This window comes from Vigna angularis, chromosome 2 (genome assembly GCF_016808095.1).
Source record: "Vigna angularis cultivar LongXiaoDou No.4 chromosome 2, ASM1680809v1, whole genome shotgun sequence".
NCBI lineage: Eukaryota > Viridiplantae > Streptophyta > Magnoliopsida > Fabales > Fabaceae > Vigna > Vigna angularis.
The window spans coordinates 38,579,397-38,598,964 of NC_068971.1; the positions used below are offsets into that span (position 1 = coordinate 38,579,397).

Sequence of the window (19,568 nt, forward strand, 5' to 3'; positions counted from 1 at the left end):
AATACATTTATAACTATACAATTTAAAAATATATTTAAGATTATACAATTTTATAAATATAATAAATTGAGTAATTAGTTATATAACAAAGAGGAAAAAGTGACAATTTTTAATATAAATGTATATATAAGAAGAAATCATGAACGTACTAGAAAAAAGAGCTTGGTTAGTCCATAGAAGGACGAGCTCTTAAATTTATACTCACCGCATCTTTATCAAAATTAACGTTGACCAACTTTAAGAAGAACACCTTGCTCTACAAGGTCTTCAAAAAAAGTGCTAAAATGTAGCCTGAAATTTTAATTTACATAGATTTCCAGAATTTAGTTTTCAAAATATATTGCATTCCAAAAATTAAAATCCAGAACTTGAACTAACAATCAAAATTACGTTCTGTACACTAATATGGATAAAAATGATATCCCGAAAAAAATTACAAAGGGTAAAATGCTATTGCCTGAGAAATAATAAGTATATTCATGATTGGAGCCCATTTTTTGAGTACGCTGGTAGCTAGTAGATGGCTGCGGTGCGGAGTGCATACCAGCGAACAATAACGAACTCCGTATTCTCCACCGTTGGGTGTTAGAACGGAAAAATATTAATTGAGGATAATCCCAAGATGGATCAGCCCCTACCAAACAGTTAGATTGATTAAGGGACTTAGTACTAGAAATCTATTTACGATTCAGTGGCACTATAATCATTGACTGTACAATATACATCCAAGGACTCTATGTTTAATCCAAGCAGGAGTATCATCATTTTGATACATTTAGCACGGTATAACCAACAAACAACATTTTATGAAAGGGATTGTAAAATGAGGGCACCTCATGGATTAGCTGCAAAATGATTAAATATTGTCTCTAGAGTTGACTGGCTGATGCTGTACTCCGCAATCCCGAATGTATTCCTGTAAATGATATTTTGCTCAAATTTGGTCACCTTTTTTTGATGAGCAGGAAAAATAAACAAGAGGTCCCTTGCATTTTACCTATTTCTTTCAAGAACTCCAAAAACGTCCGCCAAGGAAAAATCCTCATTATATGGTAACTGCAGTCAACAAAAGATAAATTACTCTATCCACTGTAAAACTGAACCTGGATACACTGCATTCACATGCATATATAAATGTTCCACCTTGGCAGAAAAAAAGTGAAGATAAACTGGCGACCATCGATGACAAGATATGTCTGGCATTATTCAAGACATCAAAACCTTAACCAAACTCTCTTTAAAAGGTTAAGGTATCAAGTAAAGAATCATGAATGATTTTACATCTCTACATACTCCCTCTTCATGCATCAGATATTAATCTTGATTTAATACGGATACAGAAATATGACAGTTTTTCTTAAAGTTTAGTATTAACAGATTTGGTATATAATACATTTTTGGATACGTTAACAAAGATCTATAAAATATTTTATATGAAGTATAATATTGATAAATAAAGAGATGTTGATTGTAAGAGGCGAGAAAATAATGTATTAGAAGTGACTGTTCTAAATAATGAGACTAATTTAATTTTAATTTTAAAAGTTCAAACATATAAGTAGAATTTCAGTTAATGAGTTTCATTATCTAAAACATAGTATCTTTCTAAAAATTGTTCCCTAAGAGCTCTTTACCATCTCTCTAAGCCTTCTCATTTCTAGTTCATCTGTTTGAAAATCAGAGAGTACCTAAGTGATCACTGCAGCGACACCTTCAAGGCAGTCTGATCAATTTTTACAAAAGAATAAGTTAATGTCTTTTCTTTTTCTCAGTTATTGAGTTTTGTGTCATTTGAGTCTTCTATAAGACTCTCTATTAATCAATGGTACTAACGGTATGCCATGATCATGATTCTGTGATTTGTAGGAACAAATAGAGTTCCTTGAGCTTGTGGAGTTGTTTTAGCACTTGTAGAGCAATTTGGTCCTTTAAAGGTAAGAGAAGCTAACTACCACTTTTTGATATTGTTGATGCTTTGTTATAATGTGATGCATGTTTAATGTAGTTTGAAATTGATAATTTGGTATGTGGGGATGCTGTTGTGGTTGTTGTTGGATGTGTGCTTGTTTTGGTTGAAGTTGGTGTTGAGTTGAGGAATTGAGAATTTGGCCACTTGAATAAAGTGGTATTCAATTCGACACCTAAACCTATTTTAAAACCATGTATCGAGTCACGAATACCAATTTGGTCATTTGAACAGGTCTCTGGTTCACCAATTCAGAGTGTTGAAGTTTCCATCTTATGGTATGGCGCTGAGCAACCCTAATGTGGGGCTAGGAGCATTTTAGCTCTAGACCGCTAAGCGCCATGTTTGTGCCGCTGGGCGACCAAAAGTGCAAATGGTATGGCGTTAAGTGGTGATAAGGTACCACTGAGTGCCAGGTTGGGAGCTATTTTTTTACTTTTTCGTTGAGCGACGAGAGTGTCTCGCAGAGCAACCAAAAGTGCGAGAGCTTTTGTGCTGAGTGTCAATCTGAACACCAATGTATTGTTCTGTGATTTTTTGAAGTGGTTTACCATGGATGCTAAGTATGTTTAATGTGAATTTGTGACGCCTTATGAATTATATTATGACTATATGTATGAATCAAGTATGTAGTGATGAAAATTTCAAGGAGAAATTTTGTGATACGGTAAAGGTAAAGTTTAATGTATGCGTTGACACAGGGGGTAAAAAGGAAGGTATCTTGAACTCTAACAACTATTCATTGCTCAAATAGAGTGGAATGAGTTATCTGGTGAGAGTGGCAGGAGGTCTTAGTCTATGGACACTGATTTGGGTTTTAGGCGCAAAGTAGACTAACCTTGTAGGTGGTAGGTGATAATCCCCTTGTTCATGACTCTACATAGTATAAATACCAATACAAGTGCATGCCTGCATTGAAGCCCTATGTCAAAGGCATGTATCCGGATAATTGAATTAGTGTCAATTGTTTGTATGGACGTATGAATATGTGATATGTTTAACAAGCATAGTCGATAAAATTGTACATAATGAATGTGTTAGATTCTAAATTTTGGCACATTAGCTTACCCTTCTTTTTGTGTCTATTTGTTGTATTTGTTTTCTTGTTTTGAATTATCACCTTAATGGTGAGAGCAAATGAGGAGGTTTTGTTGAGCAGGTGCTAAGTGGTGATGGAGCTGAAATAAAGAGTAGGATGATATTCTTTTGTTTCTGAACTATTTTGAAAGACCCCATTACACTCTTAGTTTGGGTGTGATAATATTCTTAGTATCATAGAACTTGTATATATATATATATATATATATATAAATATATATATATATATATATGTGTGATGTTATTGTTATATTTTTGGATAACTATAATAGAATATTATATGTATTTCTTTGAGTGTATGTTTTTGTTTATTGAACGTGTAATGCTTCCTTTAGTAGTTATACACTATTAAAATGGGATGTTACATTGATCAATTCTCACTAATCCATAATTATGGTGATCACAATTTTACAAAAAAGACATTTGTGAGTGTTAAGAAATGGACTTTAAGCCTAGCTCAATCCCATAAAACCGGCTTGAGTTAAGCTTAATATTCACTTCTTAACACGGTATCAAAGTCATGAGTTAGAGTTTATCCTAACGAAATTTGATGTTTGTTAGGTCTATTATTTCACTCGCCATCAGGCTGTTATCAGACCATCTATTAATGTCTAGTCTCAAACTTGAGTTGTATACACCTCTACGGAGGTGTGTTAGAAGTCCTACATCGACTAGAGATAAAGTCAATTTAAAGTATATACGTAGGTGCAAACCTTACCTTACAAGCCGATGTTGTAGGGTTAAGTTAGGATTAAAGTCCACTTCTTAATATGGTATTAAAGCCATGAGTTTGAGCCTATCCTTGCAAAATTTGTTGTTTGTTGGATCTATTGTTCCACTCGTTATTGGACCACCCATTAATGTTTAGTTCCACACTCGAGACATATATACCTCAGCTTGAGCGGTGTGTGTTAGAAGTCTCACATTAACTAAAGATAAGATCAATTAAGAGTATATAAGTGAGTGTTGTATGAAGTCCCACATCGACTAACGATAAGACCAATTTATAATATATATATATATATATATATATATATATATATATATATATATATATATATATAAGCGGATACAAACCTCAACTTACAAGTCGATTTTGTGGGGTTAAGTTAGACTTAAAGTCCACTTCTTAACATGGTACCAGAGCCATGGGTTAGAGTCTATTCTAGCGAGATTTGTGTTTTTTGGGCATATTATTCCACCCGCTATAGGACTACCCATTAACGTCTAGTCCCACGTACGAGATGTATATACCTCGGCGTGAGGAAGGGGTTTTGGAAGTCTCACATCGACTAGAAATAAGACCAATTTATAATATATAAGTGGGTGCAAACCTCACCTTACAAGTCAGATTTGTGAGGTTAAGTTAGGCTTAAAATCTACTTCTTAACAAAGTATCAGAGCCACAGATTAGAGCTTATCATAGCAAGATTTGTGTTTCGTTCGGCATATCATTTCACCCGGGCCGCTATCGGACCACCATTAAAGTCTAGACCCACGCACGAGATGTATATACCTCAACGTGAGAGGGGTGTGTTGGAAATCTCAAATCGACTATAGATAAGGCCAATTTATAATATATAAGTAGGTGCAAACCTTACCTTACTAGCCAGTTTTGTGGGGTTGAGTTAGAATTAAAGTCTACTTCTTAACAAGTGCAAACCTTACCTTACAAGCTAGTTTTGTAAGGCTGATTTAGGCTTAAAGTCTACTTCTTATCCTAACCAAATTCGATGTTTGTTAAGTCTATTGTTCCATCCGCTATCGAACCACCCATTACTGTCCAGTCTCGCGTAAGTGAGGTGTGTTCAAAGTCTTATATCAACTAGAGATAAAGTCAATTTAGAGTATATATGTAGGTGCAAACCTCATCTTACAAGCTGGTTTTGTAATGTTGAGTTAGGCTTAAAGTTCATTTCTTAACAGTGAACATAGCAAAAGAAATATAGTTTCCACCTAAACATTAGTCTAACTCCAATATTGGCTATAATAGCCTACAATCTAGAAACATCATTACTAAATTATTGTCTAACACTAGTTGTTTCATTCTTCTCTTCTCCATAACAGTCATACGAGAAAGAAAAAAGTGCAGTCTCTAAATTTGATTCATCAAGAGGTAATTCTACCAATTCAAGAAGTCTAACACTATGCCCCAGTAATGTCCCACAAATTTGTCTCTCCATTTTCATAGTTATATCTTTCATCTTTTCAACACAAAAAGTCAAAGGTTAATATTAGAAACTAGACTTTAAACTTAAGTCAATCTCACAAACTTATGAGGTTTGCATTCATTTATATACTATAATTTGATCATCATTCTAGTCAATGTGAAATCTTCAACACACATTTTCATCAGAGACTAGACATCTTGAGCGAAGGACAAGACATTTATGTGAGGTCCAATAGTGGCCCGATTGTAGGTGGCACAAAAAGCCCAACAAACTGTTAGAATAAACTTATATGTCCACATAGTTCAATCCCACCTCTTCCTTACTCATTCTTGAATGATTTTGACTCAAGGTTGGAAACTTCAGAACTAATAAAAGTCTTTCAACACCTCTCAGGTTATATGGAAGTCATGTTGGAGAAAGGTAAAGATTCATTATTCTCGTCTACTTCTGGCACTTTGAATCCCTAGGATGGGTATGTAAAAGAAGGATCCAAATATCTCTAGTTGTAGGGCAAACAGACATACCTTACAAGGTGCCTTGATTTTAGAATAATATGTGCATTCACCTAATATCTTCGGTTTTGGTATACTTGATATTAGTGCTGCCTCCAAGACTAGATTATCAAGAAATGGACGCCTGTTGCTCCCATTCTTTTAAATAAAAGTTAAGTTTTAGCACAAGGAAGGGTAGGCTAGCACATTACCCACGCTTGATGTACAAAGGGCATTTGCATGAAGGGACATGACATCTAAACTTTTCACGTGCTTTTCACCCAACAACTCAAGTGTTTGAAATTTTCTTGTTCATGACTTCTTCTAAAGTAACATAAAATAGGGGATTACTTCCATTTAATTCTGCCCTCTCTACTCTGTTCAAAGGCATTCCACTCCCGTTTCAGCAGATTTAAAGTAATTTTGAACAATACATATGACAACTGAACTTATTATCTCTGAAATGAAATCAAGAGTACATTGGCGCTGGATTAAGGAAGATTAGAGAGGCAGAAAATAGATATTGGTGTGGAGTGCAAGAGTTGAGAAGATATGGGGATAAAATCCAAGAGAAGTGGGATTTTCTTATCTGTATGGCATTAGTTTCCCTGAATACGAAATTAGTTAGAAAGTAAAACTACTCTACTTCAAGTGTAAATAGTTAAAAAATAAAACATGCCTTCCGAAAATCTGATGCTTTTACATCATAACAAAGAATTTTTGCATTAACAAAGCTCTTAACCTAAAAATACCTGATATCTGATGCTCAAACCATTGCACCCTTGGCACCTTGCTCCACGAAATGAAGAGAGAATAAATGAATCAATTTCTGAGAATTTTTGTTTAGACAGCCACCACTCAGAAAATACTGGCAATGGAATGCCACCTGATTACGAACACAATTAAAAATAAAATAAGATGTTTACGTTGTCGTCATGAACCAACTCTCTTTAAAGCTACTATTAGGTGAAGGCCCACGTTTGGCTTTGTATGAACATGTTCGGATAAACTTCAGTGTAAGCCATTGCATTACAAAGTAGAAAACAAATAAAATAAGCGTTTCCCATAATCTAAAACTAGCTTATACATAAGATAATTTGTAAAAGCTATCTTATTTAGCTTCTCCAAATCTGATTTTAACTTTTACAACATAAACTAATGTGAACCTATAGAAGAAAATGTATAAATGTTTGTGGAAAAAATTATCCAAACAGGATTTAGGTATGAAATATATGTCTGTTTCTTCATCTTTAGCTCAGAAAGAAAATGATGAAGAATGTATAAAGAATTTGCACACTATTAAGTACAAACAATAAACAATGATAATTCGTTAGTTGAAAAGCGGACTATAGTTTGAAAACCATCATGCAATTTACCCACATTTTTTTTAATGGAATACACACAAGTCATAAGAGGAATTGGTACAGCCTAAGCGGCACCTAAGGGATTTTTGTACTTGCAAAAGCTGCTTAAAATATACTACTCACACAACTCTGCTTCTGTTATTATAAGATAATTAAATAAGGATTTTGGTCAATACATGTATACTTACAAACACGTAAAACACAATACGAATTCATTCTTGATAATGAATTCCACAAAGAAAAAAAGGATAGTTGACTCTGAAAAGTTTCCAATGATATAGAAGATTCACACATACCACCACGAAACAGTTGTTCTGATAATTGTTCCTGAGAAGCTCCTTCAAAGATAGGAGTACAAGAGATCAATGTCTTTACTCTTTCTTCATTACCAAGCCAGTGCCCAATTAAGCTTATCATTTCTCGTGTCAAGCTAATCTCCGCAATGGAGGTATTTCCTGATGTGACAGAGTCAGTGCCCCCAATACAAATTTCAAGGTCATTAAGTAAGCTTCTAGGATGAGACGGGACTTCAAGAAGTCTTTCTTGAATATCTTGGCAGAGGGTTTGCAAGTCTGCAGAACTCACTTCGGTAGGTTTGACCTGGAAACAGGGTAACCAAGAATTACATATTTTGAAGATAGTTTTTGTCTAGGAAAAAGGAAAAAGCATAAAAAATGCCTTTTGTTACTATAACCATAAATACCTCTAGTTCTAAATGATTCCCAAATCTTGTTTTTAGATGCTGTGGACTTCCAATACATCGCAATTGTCCACCAACCTTCAGAAATTAAACAAATAATAGGTAGATGTTTGTGGGTTCAAGACAACGCTTCACGAGTCAAGAGACACGAAAATAAGTTTGTACCATTATCCCTATTTTGGTACATAAGGCTTGGGCTTCATTCATGCTGTGTGTAGTCAGAATTACAGCAGTCTTTCCTCGTCTTGTTGAGATCCTAGATATTACATCCCACATGAATCTTTTGGCAATGGGATCCATACCTAGAATTATAAAAGATCAGCTATCGTAGATATTACTTCTGTAATTCATCAAGCATAGCAATATATTTTTTTTTTGTAAGCAAGTGTTAGTTGTTAGTGGGGGGAGTTGAACCCTCAACCTCTCTTCCAAACCTATAAAACCAAACCTTATAACAATTATATCAAGCATAGCAATATGTCTCACATGACTAATCTATATATGGCTTAAAAAGCTCTTTCCTGAAATGAGAGGTCCAGTTGCTTTGTGTGAAAAATCATTAGACCTATGCTAAGATCCATGAATGGAGAACATGCCCGTTCACTTCAAAATAAAAACCACTAACAAATAAATATGCAGAAACTATTTTAAAACAATTTTAATCAAAGAATTGAAGGCAAAAAATATTCAATTCTAGACCACTTGGTGAACTAGGATTTTATAGCATCACAAGGAACCAAATGAGCTAAAAGTTTAGGCTTATAAATCAAGGACCAAGATAGATTTAAATGCGATTCTAAAAATTAAAATGGTAAAAATGCATTTTCATTATGTTTAAAGAAATATGATAATTGAGAAGAACTGTTATTGTACCTGTGGATGGTTCATCAAGAATGACTATAGGTGGGTCACCAATCATTGCAATTGCAACAGACAATTTTCTTTTATTTCCTCCACTAAGCGAAAATGATGGTTTATTGGCATGTTTCAACAAGTCAAACTCGGCCAACTTTTCCATAACAACCTGCCCAAATAATAATTGTCTATGAAAGAGAATATATGAACATATGCATGCGCACGAACACACACATATATAATATAACATAATGAGGAATCAAATTACTCCAACTCTAAGCCTGAAAATTTTAATCTGCATTATATATGTGTGTATAAAACAATGTTCATGCCATTCTTCATTATTATGTGTGTGTGTAAAAAACAATGTTCATGCCATTGAATTTAGTAGTTTGTTCTAATATTTTAAAAGTATTGATGGGAATCAAGCAAACAAAACCATATAAAGCATATTTTATTTTGTTTGAATCTGTTCTAAGTGTGTTAGACGATTTGAATGAGAAAATGGAGGGAAAAATGTAACATGAACAAACTGATTTTATTGAATTATCCCCACTTTGAATATGCTCTACATGTATTTATACTACAAGATACAAAACTAACAGCTGTACTTAAAACTACATCTGTACAGATTTAAAAGAAAGAATGCAAGTTAATCATTGACCATTGACCATGGTTGATTGTAGATAACAAAGTGAAGGATAAACTCCAACTAAAATAACTAGGTTATGAAGAAAAGGGTTAATAGGAAGTCACTGGTGCTATCATCCTATAGATCAATGTTGGCCATCATTGACTGCTTTTTAAGTCTTAGACTGTTTAATAACCACTATTTCAAGAGTTGAAGAATGGTTAGACTAACAAAAAAGATTATATTTAACTTCGGTGCGTAAATTAATTCAAACTCTGATTTCTTTATAAATCTTTCATATATTTTACATTTTATCAGAGGATTCATGGACCTTTACTAAAGTGAAAATGTAACAAAATTAAAGGTATTCTTATAAAAAGATGGAGATGGGTAAAATTGGACAAAAGCAGCACTGGTTTCTTTCCTTGCATTTGTTGTTAGTATTCCAAGTGCTTCAATAGTACAAAAGTTTTTTATGTGTAAATTTTGCTTGATGTAGTGGAGTTTGGTTTTCTCCCGGTCTCATGTACATTGTTCATGGCTAACACAAATATGTTTGATCTCATGGTTAGAAGTTATCTTTAAGAACTCAAATATTCGAAATGATCGACTGACAGCTAACATGATATATTGTTCAATGTTTGTGCTAAAATATTTGTCCAAAACCCTTTTTATTTAGGGTACTTTAAATCATGTTGTTTTAATAGAATTTATAGATTATATAAGATGTAATGCCTATGTTCATATATTGTAACTACTTTTCCTTTTTATTAACTTTTATCTCATGAACCAGATGAAAAAGAATGGCTTTTCAAATTTTTAAGGCCGTTAGCAGGAAATTATGAATTATAAATAATTATGAACAAATGAACACTATTTCATAAATTATCCTAACCATAAAGATAATAGAACTTTCTTACGCATACATTTTCAATTGCAAAATCTGGAACACCTTTTATTCTGGCATAAAGTTCAAGATGCTCTTGAACAGTTAAGTATTCCAATAGGGCATCAAATTGTGGACAATATCCAATCTGAGAGTAAAAATTAAGATACACAAAGAAGGGTCAGATGTATTCAAGTATATGTTAAATTTCTCAATGTTTTTTTTTCCAAAGAAAAAATGACATACATATCGACGAGCAGCCTTTGGATGGGAACATATATCTTTGCCAAAAATAAAAGCAGTCCCATCAGAAGGAGATTCATCCCCTGTTTGGAAAAGCAAAACTGTTGTAATTAGAGAAAACCTTACTAAGTATTTTTCTATAATTATTTAGGTATGAGGTGCCTAACTTAGGGGTGCCTAACATAGGAGGTGCCTAACTTAGAGGTGCCTAACTTAAGAAGGTGCCTAACTTTTACTCCTATAAATACATTAGTATGTTGTAATAATATGTATTGAAATAAATATAGTTCTACATGTTTTTCAAGATGGTATCAGAGCTCCCGATCTTGGGAGCTCTGTTTCCGCTGCACTGATAAGCTACCAGCCACCAACAACAGCAGCTATCCAGCCACTTCAACTGTAGCAGAAACTATTGGAATCACTGATAGGACAGAAAGGGACGCCTATCTGCAGCAAACACAACATTGCAAATCGCTCCGGAGAAGACGTTGCCACGCGCCGCCACGCACAACCAGCCTTGTCGGCGCGTGTAGCCCACGCGCCTAGTTCCGGCGAGACCCACTCGCCGCCGACGTCACAGAAGGAGTCGCCGGAGCCTCCTTATTCCGTTACAAGGGCCGGTGACAACCCATTTTGGCTCAGATCGGAGTAAATCTGAGTTTTGAAGTACTGCTCCATATTATTCTGTGTAGCCCACACTGTTTTCCACTGCCCAGGCTGTTTTTCCGCTGTCCGACGCCTTGTGCCGCTGTCCGACGCCTTGTGCCGCTGTCCGACGCCTTGTGCCGCTGTCCGACGCCTTGTGCCGCTGTCCGACGCCTTGTGCCGCTGTCCGGCACCGTTTGTCGCTGTCCAGGCCGCGTTTGTCGCTGTCCAGGCCGCGTTTGTCGCTGTCCAGACACCGTTTGTTGCTGTCCAGACACCGTTTGTCGCTGTCCAGGCGCCGTTTGGCGCTGTCCAGGCGCCTTTTGCCGCTGTCTGGCACCGTTTGCCGCTGTCTGGCGCCGTTTGCTGCTGTCCGGCACCGTTTTCCACTGTTTCGTCAGCAGATAGGGTCCCCAGATTGCATTCCCAAGGATGTCTGAGGTAAAATTTATTCCTTTGGGTCCTAATGATCTTCCAAATATGATAGGTGCCTATCGGTTGGATGGGCGGAATTTCTTACAATGGAGCCAGTACATTCGAAGGATTCTCAAGGGTCGTTCAAGACTAGACCACATAGATGGTGGAGGACCAGAACCAGATGACTCAAACTTCCTAATGTGGGACAATGAAGATTCACTAATTATGACTTGGATGTGGCATTCCATGGTTCCTGAGATAAGTCGAAATTACATGTTTCATTCTTCTGCCAAGGAGATATGGGATGATTTACAAAATACTTTTTCATTAAAAAAGGATTTTGCTGCATGTTATGACATTGAGAGCAGGATATTTAATACAAAACAGGGCTCACATTCTGTATCAGAATATCATGGAATTTTGAATGGTCTTTGGATTGAATTAGATCAATACCAAACAATAAAGATGTGTAAGACAGATGCTGCCGCACATGCTGAAGTCGTGGAAAGAGGAAGAATCTTTAAATTTCTCCATGGCCTAAATCAAGAGTATGACCCAATTAGGGTACAGATCTTAGGAAGAGAAAAATTATCTTCCTTATCAGAAGTATTTTTTATGGCAAGAGGAGAAGAAACTCGAAGAGCTGTCATGCTTGATGGGGGGATCTCCAACACAGGCTCTGCCATGACAACCGGAAAGGGATTCCACAAAGGAACGAGCACTGGAGGAAAGTCATTTGAAAGAGGAAATCGTGGAGATTATTATACTGGAGGAAAGTCATTTGAAACAGGAAATCGTGGAGATTATTGTTCATTTTGTAGAAGATCTGGACATACCAAAGAAACATGCTTCAGACTCCATGGGAAAAGTAATGTTCTAGAGCGTATGAGGAATAACAAAGGGCCTACTCAAAAATGGGTAAATCACACTACCTCAGAACAGGAAGCCACCAATCAATCTAATGTTTCTCCACCACCAGATCTTGACATGAAAGCTTATAAGGAAGAACTCGACCGCTTGAAAGAAATGGTTGAATCAATGAGTAAGCCCTCTGGATCATGTACTCTGTCCATGAAAGGTAAGATTTGTCTCAATACTGTTGGTAATATGACTCAAGGTATTTGGATTCTTGATTCAGGAGCAACTGATCATATGACACCTTGTCGTGTGTCTTTCAACTCATATGATGAAAGCAGTAAAGAACAACTTATTACTGTTGCGAATGGTCAGGGTATACCTATATGTGGCTCTGGGAATATAGTTTTGGAATCATCCATTATATTAAAGGGCGTTTTACATGTTCCACAATTAGCCAATAATCTTATCTCTGTGCAAAAACTCACAAAGGATTTAAATTGTTCAGTAATATTTTTCTCCACTCATTGTGTTTTTCAGGATCTTGCCACGGGGAAGACGATTTTAACTGCTAAGGAGCAAAGTGGGTTGTATCTATTAGAGACTAATGACCAAAGCACAACAAATATTTTGAGTCTACAAGCTACATCTGAGACGTGGGCAAACTCTCAAATATGGCTTCATCATAAAAGGCTTGGACATCCTTCATTTAACGTTATCAAGTCTTTATTTCCCCATTTGTTTACCAATGAGTCTGTTGAGTCTTTTAATTGTGATATTTGTCAATTATCAAAACATCATCGTGCATCTTATCCTATTAGTAATAAAAAGAGTACTTCTCCTTTTGATTTAATTCACACTGATGTTTGGGGACCAGTTGTCGCATCTATTTCTGGAGCAAAATGGTTTGTTACCTTTATTGACGATTGCACTCGTGTCACATGGACATACCTTATGAGCAATAAATCTGAAGTTTTCCAAATCTTTGTTAAATTTTTTCATCTTGTCCAAAATCAATTTGGAAGAAATATCAAAAGAATTCGGTCTGATAATGGTACTGAATATGTTAATCATGAATTCCTCAATTTTTTCTCTCATAATGGTATTGTTCATGAACTTACATGTGTAAACACTCCTCAACAAAATGGGATTGCGGAGAGAAAGAATCGTCATCTCCTTGAAGTAACTAGAGCTCTTCTTTTTCAAATGTCTGTTCCAAAAATTTACTGGGGGGAAGCAGTGTTAACTGCCACATATCTCATCAATAGGTTACCTACCCGTGTCTTAAACGGCATTAGTCCTATAGAGTCTTTATTGTCTTTTGTTCCTTCTTCCCCTTTAATATCAAGTCTGCCTAGTAGAATTTTTGGATGTATTGCTTTTGTTCACTCTCATCACCCTAATCGTAGCAAATTAGATCCAAAAGCCCTTAAATGTATCTTTATAGGGTATCCTTCTAATAAAAAAGGGTACAAATGTTATCATCCTCAGAGTCGTCGCATCTTTATCAGCATGGATGTCACATTTCATGAAACACAGTCCTTTTATGTCAGTTCACCACTTCAGGGGGAGAAAACACTTGAAATGGATGAACTCTCCTTCTTGTCATTACCATGTCAGTCTTCGCAGGATGCCCAAGACCTGAGCAATGAAACTATCAGGATCCATAATAAGGATGAAGAAGAAGACAAATTTTTTGGTCAAAAATATGAAAGAAGAAAACAACCCACTTCGACTCTAGAGCAAGAAAAATTGTCTAATCCGGAGGTGAGAATCCCTGAAGACAACATCGAAGAGGTAAGTATTACTGATGACTTGCCCATTGCATTGAGAAAAGAAAGGAGATCATGTGCTAAATATCCCATTTCTCAACATGTTTGCACTAACAATCTCTCTGATAAGCATAGAAGTTTTATTGCTGCCATTGATGCAACAAAAATTCCTACCTCAATCCAAGAAGCCATGAAACTTGAACATTGGACTCAAGCCATGAAAGAAGAGATGAATGCATTAGAAAGAAATTCAACTTGGGAAATTGTTGACAAGCCAAGAGACAAGAAGGCAGTAGGATGTAGATGGCTATTCACAGTGAAACATAAGGCGGATGGAACAATAGAAAGATATAAAGCGAGACTGGTGGCAAAAGGCTATACTCAAACCTATGGGATTGACTATGAGGAGACATTTGCTCCTGTGGCAAAGATGAATACAGTTCGAGTTATTCTTGCTTTGGCGGCTCATTTTAGATGGGACTTACACCAGTTGGATGTAAAGAATGCCTTTCTTCACGGAGATCTGGAAGAGGAAGTTTACATGGATATTCCCCCAGGGTTTGAAGTGAAAAATGAACGAAACAAGGTTTGTCTCCTAAAGAAAGCATTGTATGGTCTTAAGCAATCCCCTAGAGCATGGTTTGGAAGATTTACAAAAGCAATGATTTCCTTGGGATACAGACAAAGCCAAGGAGACCACACTCTGTTCATAAAACATTCATCTTCAGGTAAACTCATCCTATTGCTTGTCTATGTGGATGACATGATTATTGCAGGAGATGACGAAGCAGAAAAGTTGGCATTAAAAGAAAAATTGGCAGCTCAATTTGAAATAAAAGACCTAGGAAAACTTAAATACTTTCTTGGAATAGAGGTTGCTTACTCCAAGGAAGGAATATTCATCTCCCAAAGGAAATATGTACTTGATCTCCTCAAAGAAACGGGAAAACTGGGATGTCGAACTTCAACAATTCCTATAGAACAGAATCATAGAATTGGAAGTGAAGAAAGTGCTCCTGTAGAGAAGACCCAGTATCAAAGATTAGTAGGAAAACTAATCTATCTATCACACACAAGACCAGACATTGCCTATGCAGTTAGTGTAGTAAGCCAATTCATGCATGATCCAAGAAATAGACACATGCAAGCAGTTGATAAAATTCTCCAGTACTTGAAGTCAAGTCCAGGGAAGGGATTGTTGTTTAAAAGGGAAGACACATTAGGTATGAAAATATATACTGATGCTGATTATGCAGGGTCTATTACTGATAGAAAATCTACTTCTGGGTATTGTATGTTTCTTGGAAATAGTCTGGTAACATGGAGGAGCAAAAAGCAAGACAGAGTATCTCGCTCTAGTGCAGAAGCTGAATTTCGAGCCCTTTCTCAAGGAATGTGTGAAGGACTTTGGATGAAAATCATTTTGGATGATCTTAAAATTAAGATAGACAGTCCTATGCAACTATACTGTGACAATAAGTCTGCCATAAGCATTGCTCATAATCCAGTACAACATGACAGGACAAAGCACATTGAGATTGACAGACACTTTATAAAAGATAATCTAGACAGAGGCTTTATGATTACAACTCATGTTCCAACAGGTCTTCAGCTAGCAGATATTTTTACAAAAGGGCTACCTCAGGGAAGATTTCAAGATCTTGTAAGCAAGTTGGGAATGATTGATATTCATTTACCAACTTGAGGGGGAGTGTTGTAATTAGAGAAAACCTTACTAAGTATTTTTCTATAATTATTTAGGTATGAGGTGCCTAACTTAGGGGTGCCTAACATAGGAGGTGCCTAACTTAGAGGTGCCTAACTTAAGAAGGTGCCTAACTTTTACTCCTATAAATACATTAGTATGTTGTAATAATATGTATTGAAATAAATATAGTTCTACATGTTTTTCAAGAAAAACATAATTTAGGAATAATAAACCCCTAAGAAGATGAGAGAAAACCTAGTTCACAGCTATTCAACAGTGAGAAATTACAATTACAAAATCCTTTTCTACAAGTATAATTTTTTGAAATCTATTATATTTTGCCTAACATAAAATTCGTCACCTTGGGTTTCTTCAATAGAGGATTGAACTTATTATTAGAATAAGAATATAAAAAATATTGTTTTCTCTTAATACCTTATATTTCAGTTACCAACAACATAATATTTTCTTTTATTAAGGAGAGGACTTTAAATCTAACTCAACCCCTACAAAACCAGATTGTAAGATGAGGTTTGTACTCATTATATACTGTAAATTTGCTTTATCCTTATTGATGTGGAATCTCTAATAAATTCCTCTTATGTTGAGGCATATGCATCTCGAATATGAAATAATCTGACATCGGCCTAAAAATAGGTGGCACAATAGGCCTAACAAACAATAAATCTCGTTAAGATTGACATTTAAATGACTTCAAGACTATATTAAGAAATGAACTTTAAGTTTAACCCAACCCTACAAAAACTGCTTTGTAAGATGAGATTTACACACACTTATATACGGTAAATTTTTCTTATCTCTAGTCAATATGAAATCTCTAACTGCCTTTAATTCATTTTTCCACCATAAGCTTTTTGTGTTATATTGCGTTTGCTTTTGATCTATTTGTTTTTGCAAGGGTAGCTAATATAAATGTTCCCTTTTTATAATGCTTTGATTTAATATAGAGACAATAAAATAAATGTCTCTCTTTTTATGCTGTCATCTTTCTCAGTGATGGAATATAGTCATCTTTCCTTGTGGCAACCCACTGCCCTTGGGTGCTAGTCATCTCCCAACCATATATGATTGGATGACCATAATTATCTTCAATTGCCTAAATGGTTCATACTACTCTCAAAAGGTGTAAGAAGCTCAGTCATTTTGAAGGGAATGGTCCAGCCAAAGCTGATGCAGATTTTGAAACCCGAGAAGAAGTTGTACAATTCTGCTATTAATATTGCACATATCTAACACCAAACATATAGCAATTGATAGAGAAGTTGGACATTTCTGCTATTAATATTGCACATATCTAAAACCAAATATATAGAAATTGATAGATAGTTCATCAAAGAGAATCTACACACCTATTCTAAAGTCTAGGAACATGTGAAATTATTATATACCAATGACACTCAACATCTTTATGGTATTTGTCACGATCTTTTCAATATTCTTGCTCCTCGAAGTCAAGACTCTATGGCTGATTATTTGGGTAACATTTTTGCTCTTTTTCATGAATTTAATGAGGTATTACCTTCTGTCTCTACTCTTGCCCAATAAATAAGGCAACGATCAAAGTTCTTCATGAAATTGGCATTACACGAACTTACTGATAAATATTTCCATGTTTGGGATCAGATTTTGGGTTCCCTATTGTACCCAATCTTACTTCTACTTGTTGCACCCTTTTGTGTGTGCCAAGTAAACCCGTCAATGAAACAACTATATTTGTTGATGATTCCTCTACTTTGGCATCTCAACATGATGATCGCAACCACTCTCACAAGCTAAGAAAAGGGCATCACAAGTGTGACCACTGTGGCAAGCTGGGTCACAAGATTGACAGGTGTTATGCATTACATGGTCCTCCTCCTCAATCTGTTGTCGTTGCTCATCCTCCCTCACAATCACCTACTGTGGATCCTCCTCCATTTGATAACGCCAACAAATCTGCTCTCTTCAATGAGTTTCTTAAATGGTGTGAGAATCATCAACCCTCTAGTTTCACTACTTCTGTACAGGTACATCATGCTCAGCTAGATCATCCCAATTTGGTCAAATTACAACAGCTTGTCCCAGGTTCTCCAAGTTGTCTGGTTTTGTGTGAGTAGTATCAATCAGGAAAACATAGTCATCGTTCATTTTCTCGTAGTATCTCACAATGTTCTTCATCCCCTTTTGCTTTAGTTCACTGTTACATTTGGGGACCTAGTCATGTTAAATCTAATTTAGTTTTTTAATATTTTATAAGTTTCATTGATGATTATTCCAAATGTACTTTGGTTAATTTTAATGAAAAATCGTTCTAATTTATGTTATATCTTTCAAACCTTTTATAATGAAATTAAAACTTAGTTTAGTGTTTATGTTGTAATTAGAGAAGATATCTTTAGAATCTTCCTAATTAGAGAAAATAAATATATAATCTTCTATTTTATTTTGTTTACCTAGTTTCCTTATTTCCCTTTTTAGGATAATTAGATTGTTACAAATAGAGGATATGAGAATGTATTTTTTATGATTCAGAATATAATAAAATTAGTGCTTTTTTTCAACTTGGTGTCGGAGCTCCCAATCTTGGGGCTCCATTCCGCGCAATGCCGCACCGCCGCCGTCATTGTCCGACCACTGCCGTTGCCACCGTTGCCGGTTGGGGTTGTTGATAGGGCAGAAAGGTGCGCCCAACACCAGCAACCACATCGTTGGAAGTCGCTCCATGAGAGAAGCCGCCATCGTCGCCGGCCCGTGTAGCCCACGCGCCCACCTCCGGCGAGACCCACTCGTCGTCCTGCCACAGACAAAGTCGTCGGAGCCTCTTGAGTCTGTTCCTAGGGTCGGTGACGACCCGTTTGGCCTATATTTGACTAGATATGAGTTTTAAGTTCTGCTCCTTTTCTTGGTGTGACCTACATGCCGTTGTCGTCTCAGAAAAGGTCACCGAAGACTCCTAGTTGCGTTCTACGGGATGTCTGAAGTAAAAATTATTCCTTTGGGTTCTAATGACCTACCAAATATACAGGGTACCTGTCAGTTGGATGGTCAGAATTTCTTAAAATGGAGCCAATTTATTCGAAGGGTTCTCAAGGGTCGTTCAAGACTTGATCACATAGATGGAGGAGGACCAGGACCAGACGACACTTATTTTTCAATTTGGGACAATGAAGATTCATTAATTATGACTTGGATGTGGCAATCCATGATTCCTGAGATAAGTAGAAATTATATGTTTCATTCTTCTGCAAAAGAAATATGGGATGATTTACAGAGTGCTTTTTCATTAAAGGATCTCGAGCGCTTGAAAGCAATGGTTGAATCAATCAGTAAGCCCTTTGGATCATGTACTCCGTCCATAAAAGGTAAGTTTTGTCTCAATACTATTGGTCATATGTCTCAAGGTATTTGGATCCTTGATTCGGGTGCAACTGATCATATGACACCTTTTAGTGTGTCCTTCGACTCATATGGTAAAAGAAATAAAAAACAACTTATAACAGTTGTGAATGGTCAGGGTATACCTATATGCGGCTCTGGGAATATAATTTTGGACTCATCTATTGTATTGAAGGATGTTTTACATGTTTCTCAATTAGCTAATAGTCTTATCTCTGTGCAAAAACTCACAAAGGATTTAAATTGTTCAGTAACATTTTTTCCAACATATTGTGTTTTTTAGGATCTTGCCACGGGGAAGACCATTTTAAATGCTAAGGAGCAGAGTGAGTTCTATTTTTTAGAGTTTGATGACCAAAGCAACACAAAA

At 35.9% G+C, this 19,568-nt stretch overlaps 1 protein-coding gene across 5 annotated transcripts in view; it reads right to left on the reverse strand.

The window, feature by feature from the left end:
* Positions 1 to 287: 287 nt before the first annotated feature.
* LOC108327956 (ABC transporter A family member 1) overlaps positions 288 to 19,568 on the reverse strand; it is a 72,269-nt gene continuing 52,988 nt past the window's right edge. For 2 of the 5 annotated variants that reach the window (XM_017561702.2, XM_017561705.2), the window contains 9 exons: positions 10,409 to 10,506; positions 10,203 to 10,310; positions 8,664 to 8,814; positions 7,956 to 8,092; positions 7,794 to 7,868; positions 7,387 to 7,690; positions 6,479 to 6,612; positions 998 to 1,056; positions 288 to 916 (listed from right to left, as the gene is read on the reverse strand). In XM_017561702.2, coding sequence (XP_017417191.1) covers positions 835 to 916; positions 998 to 1,056; positions 6,479 to 6,612; positions 7,387 to 7,690; positions 7,794 to 7,868; positions 7,956 to 8,092; positions 8,664 to 8,814; positions 10,203 to 10,310; positions 10,409 to 10,506 — 1,148 coding nt within the window. In that variant the 3' untranslated portion in view covers positions 288 to 834. Of the gene's footprint in view, positions 917 to 997; positions 1,057 to 6,478; positions 6,613 to 7,386; positions 7,691 to 7,793; positions 7,869 to 7,955; positions 8,093 to 8,663; positions 8,815 to 10,202; positions 10,311 to 10,408; positions 10,507 to 19,568 lie in introns of those variants that run through there. The other 3 variants (XM_052873575.1, XM_017561704.2, XR_008247225.1) reach the window with 3 other exon arrangements.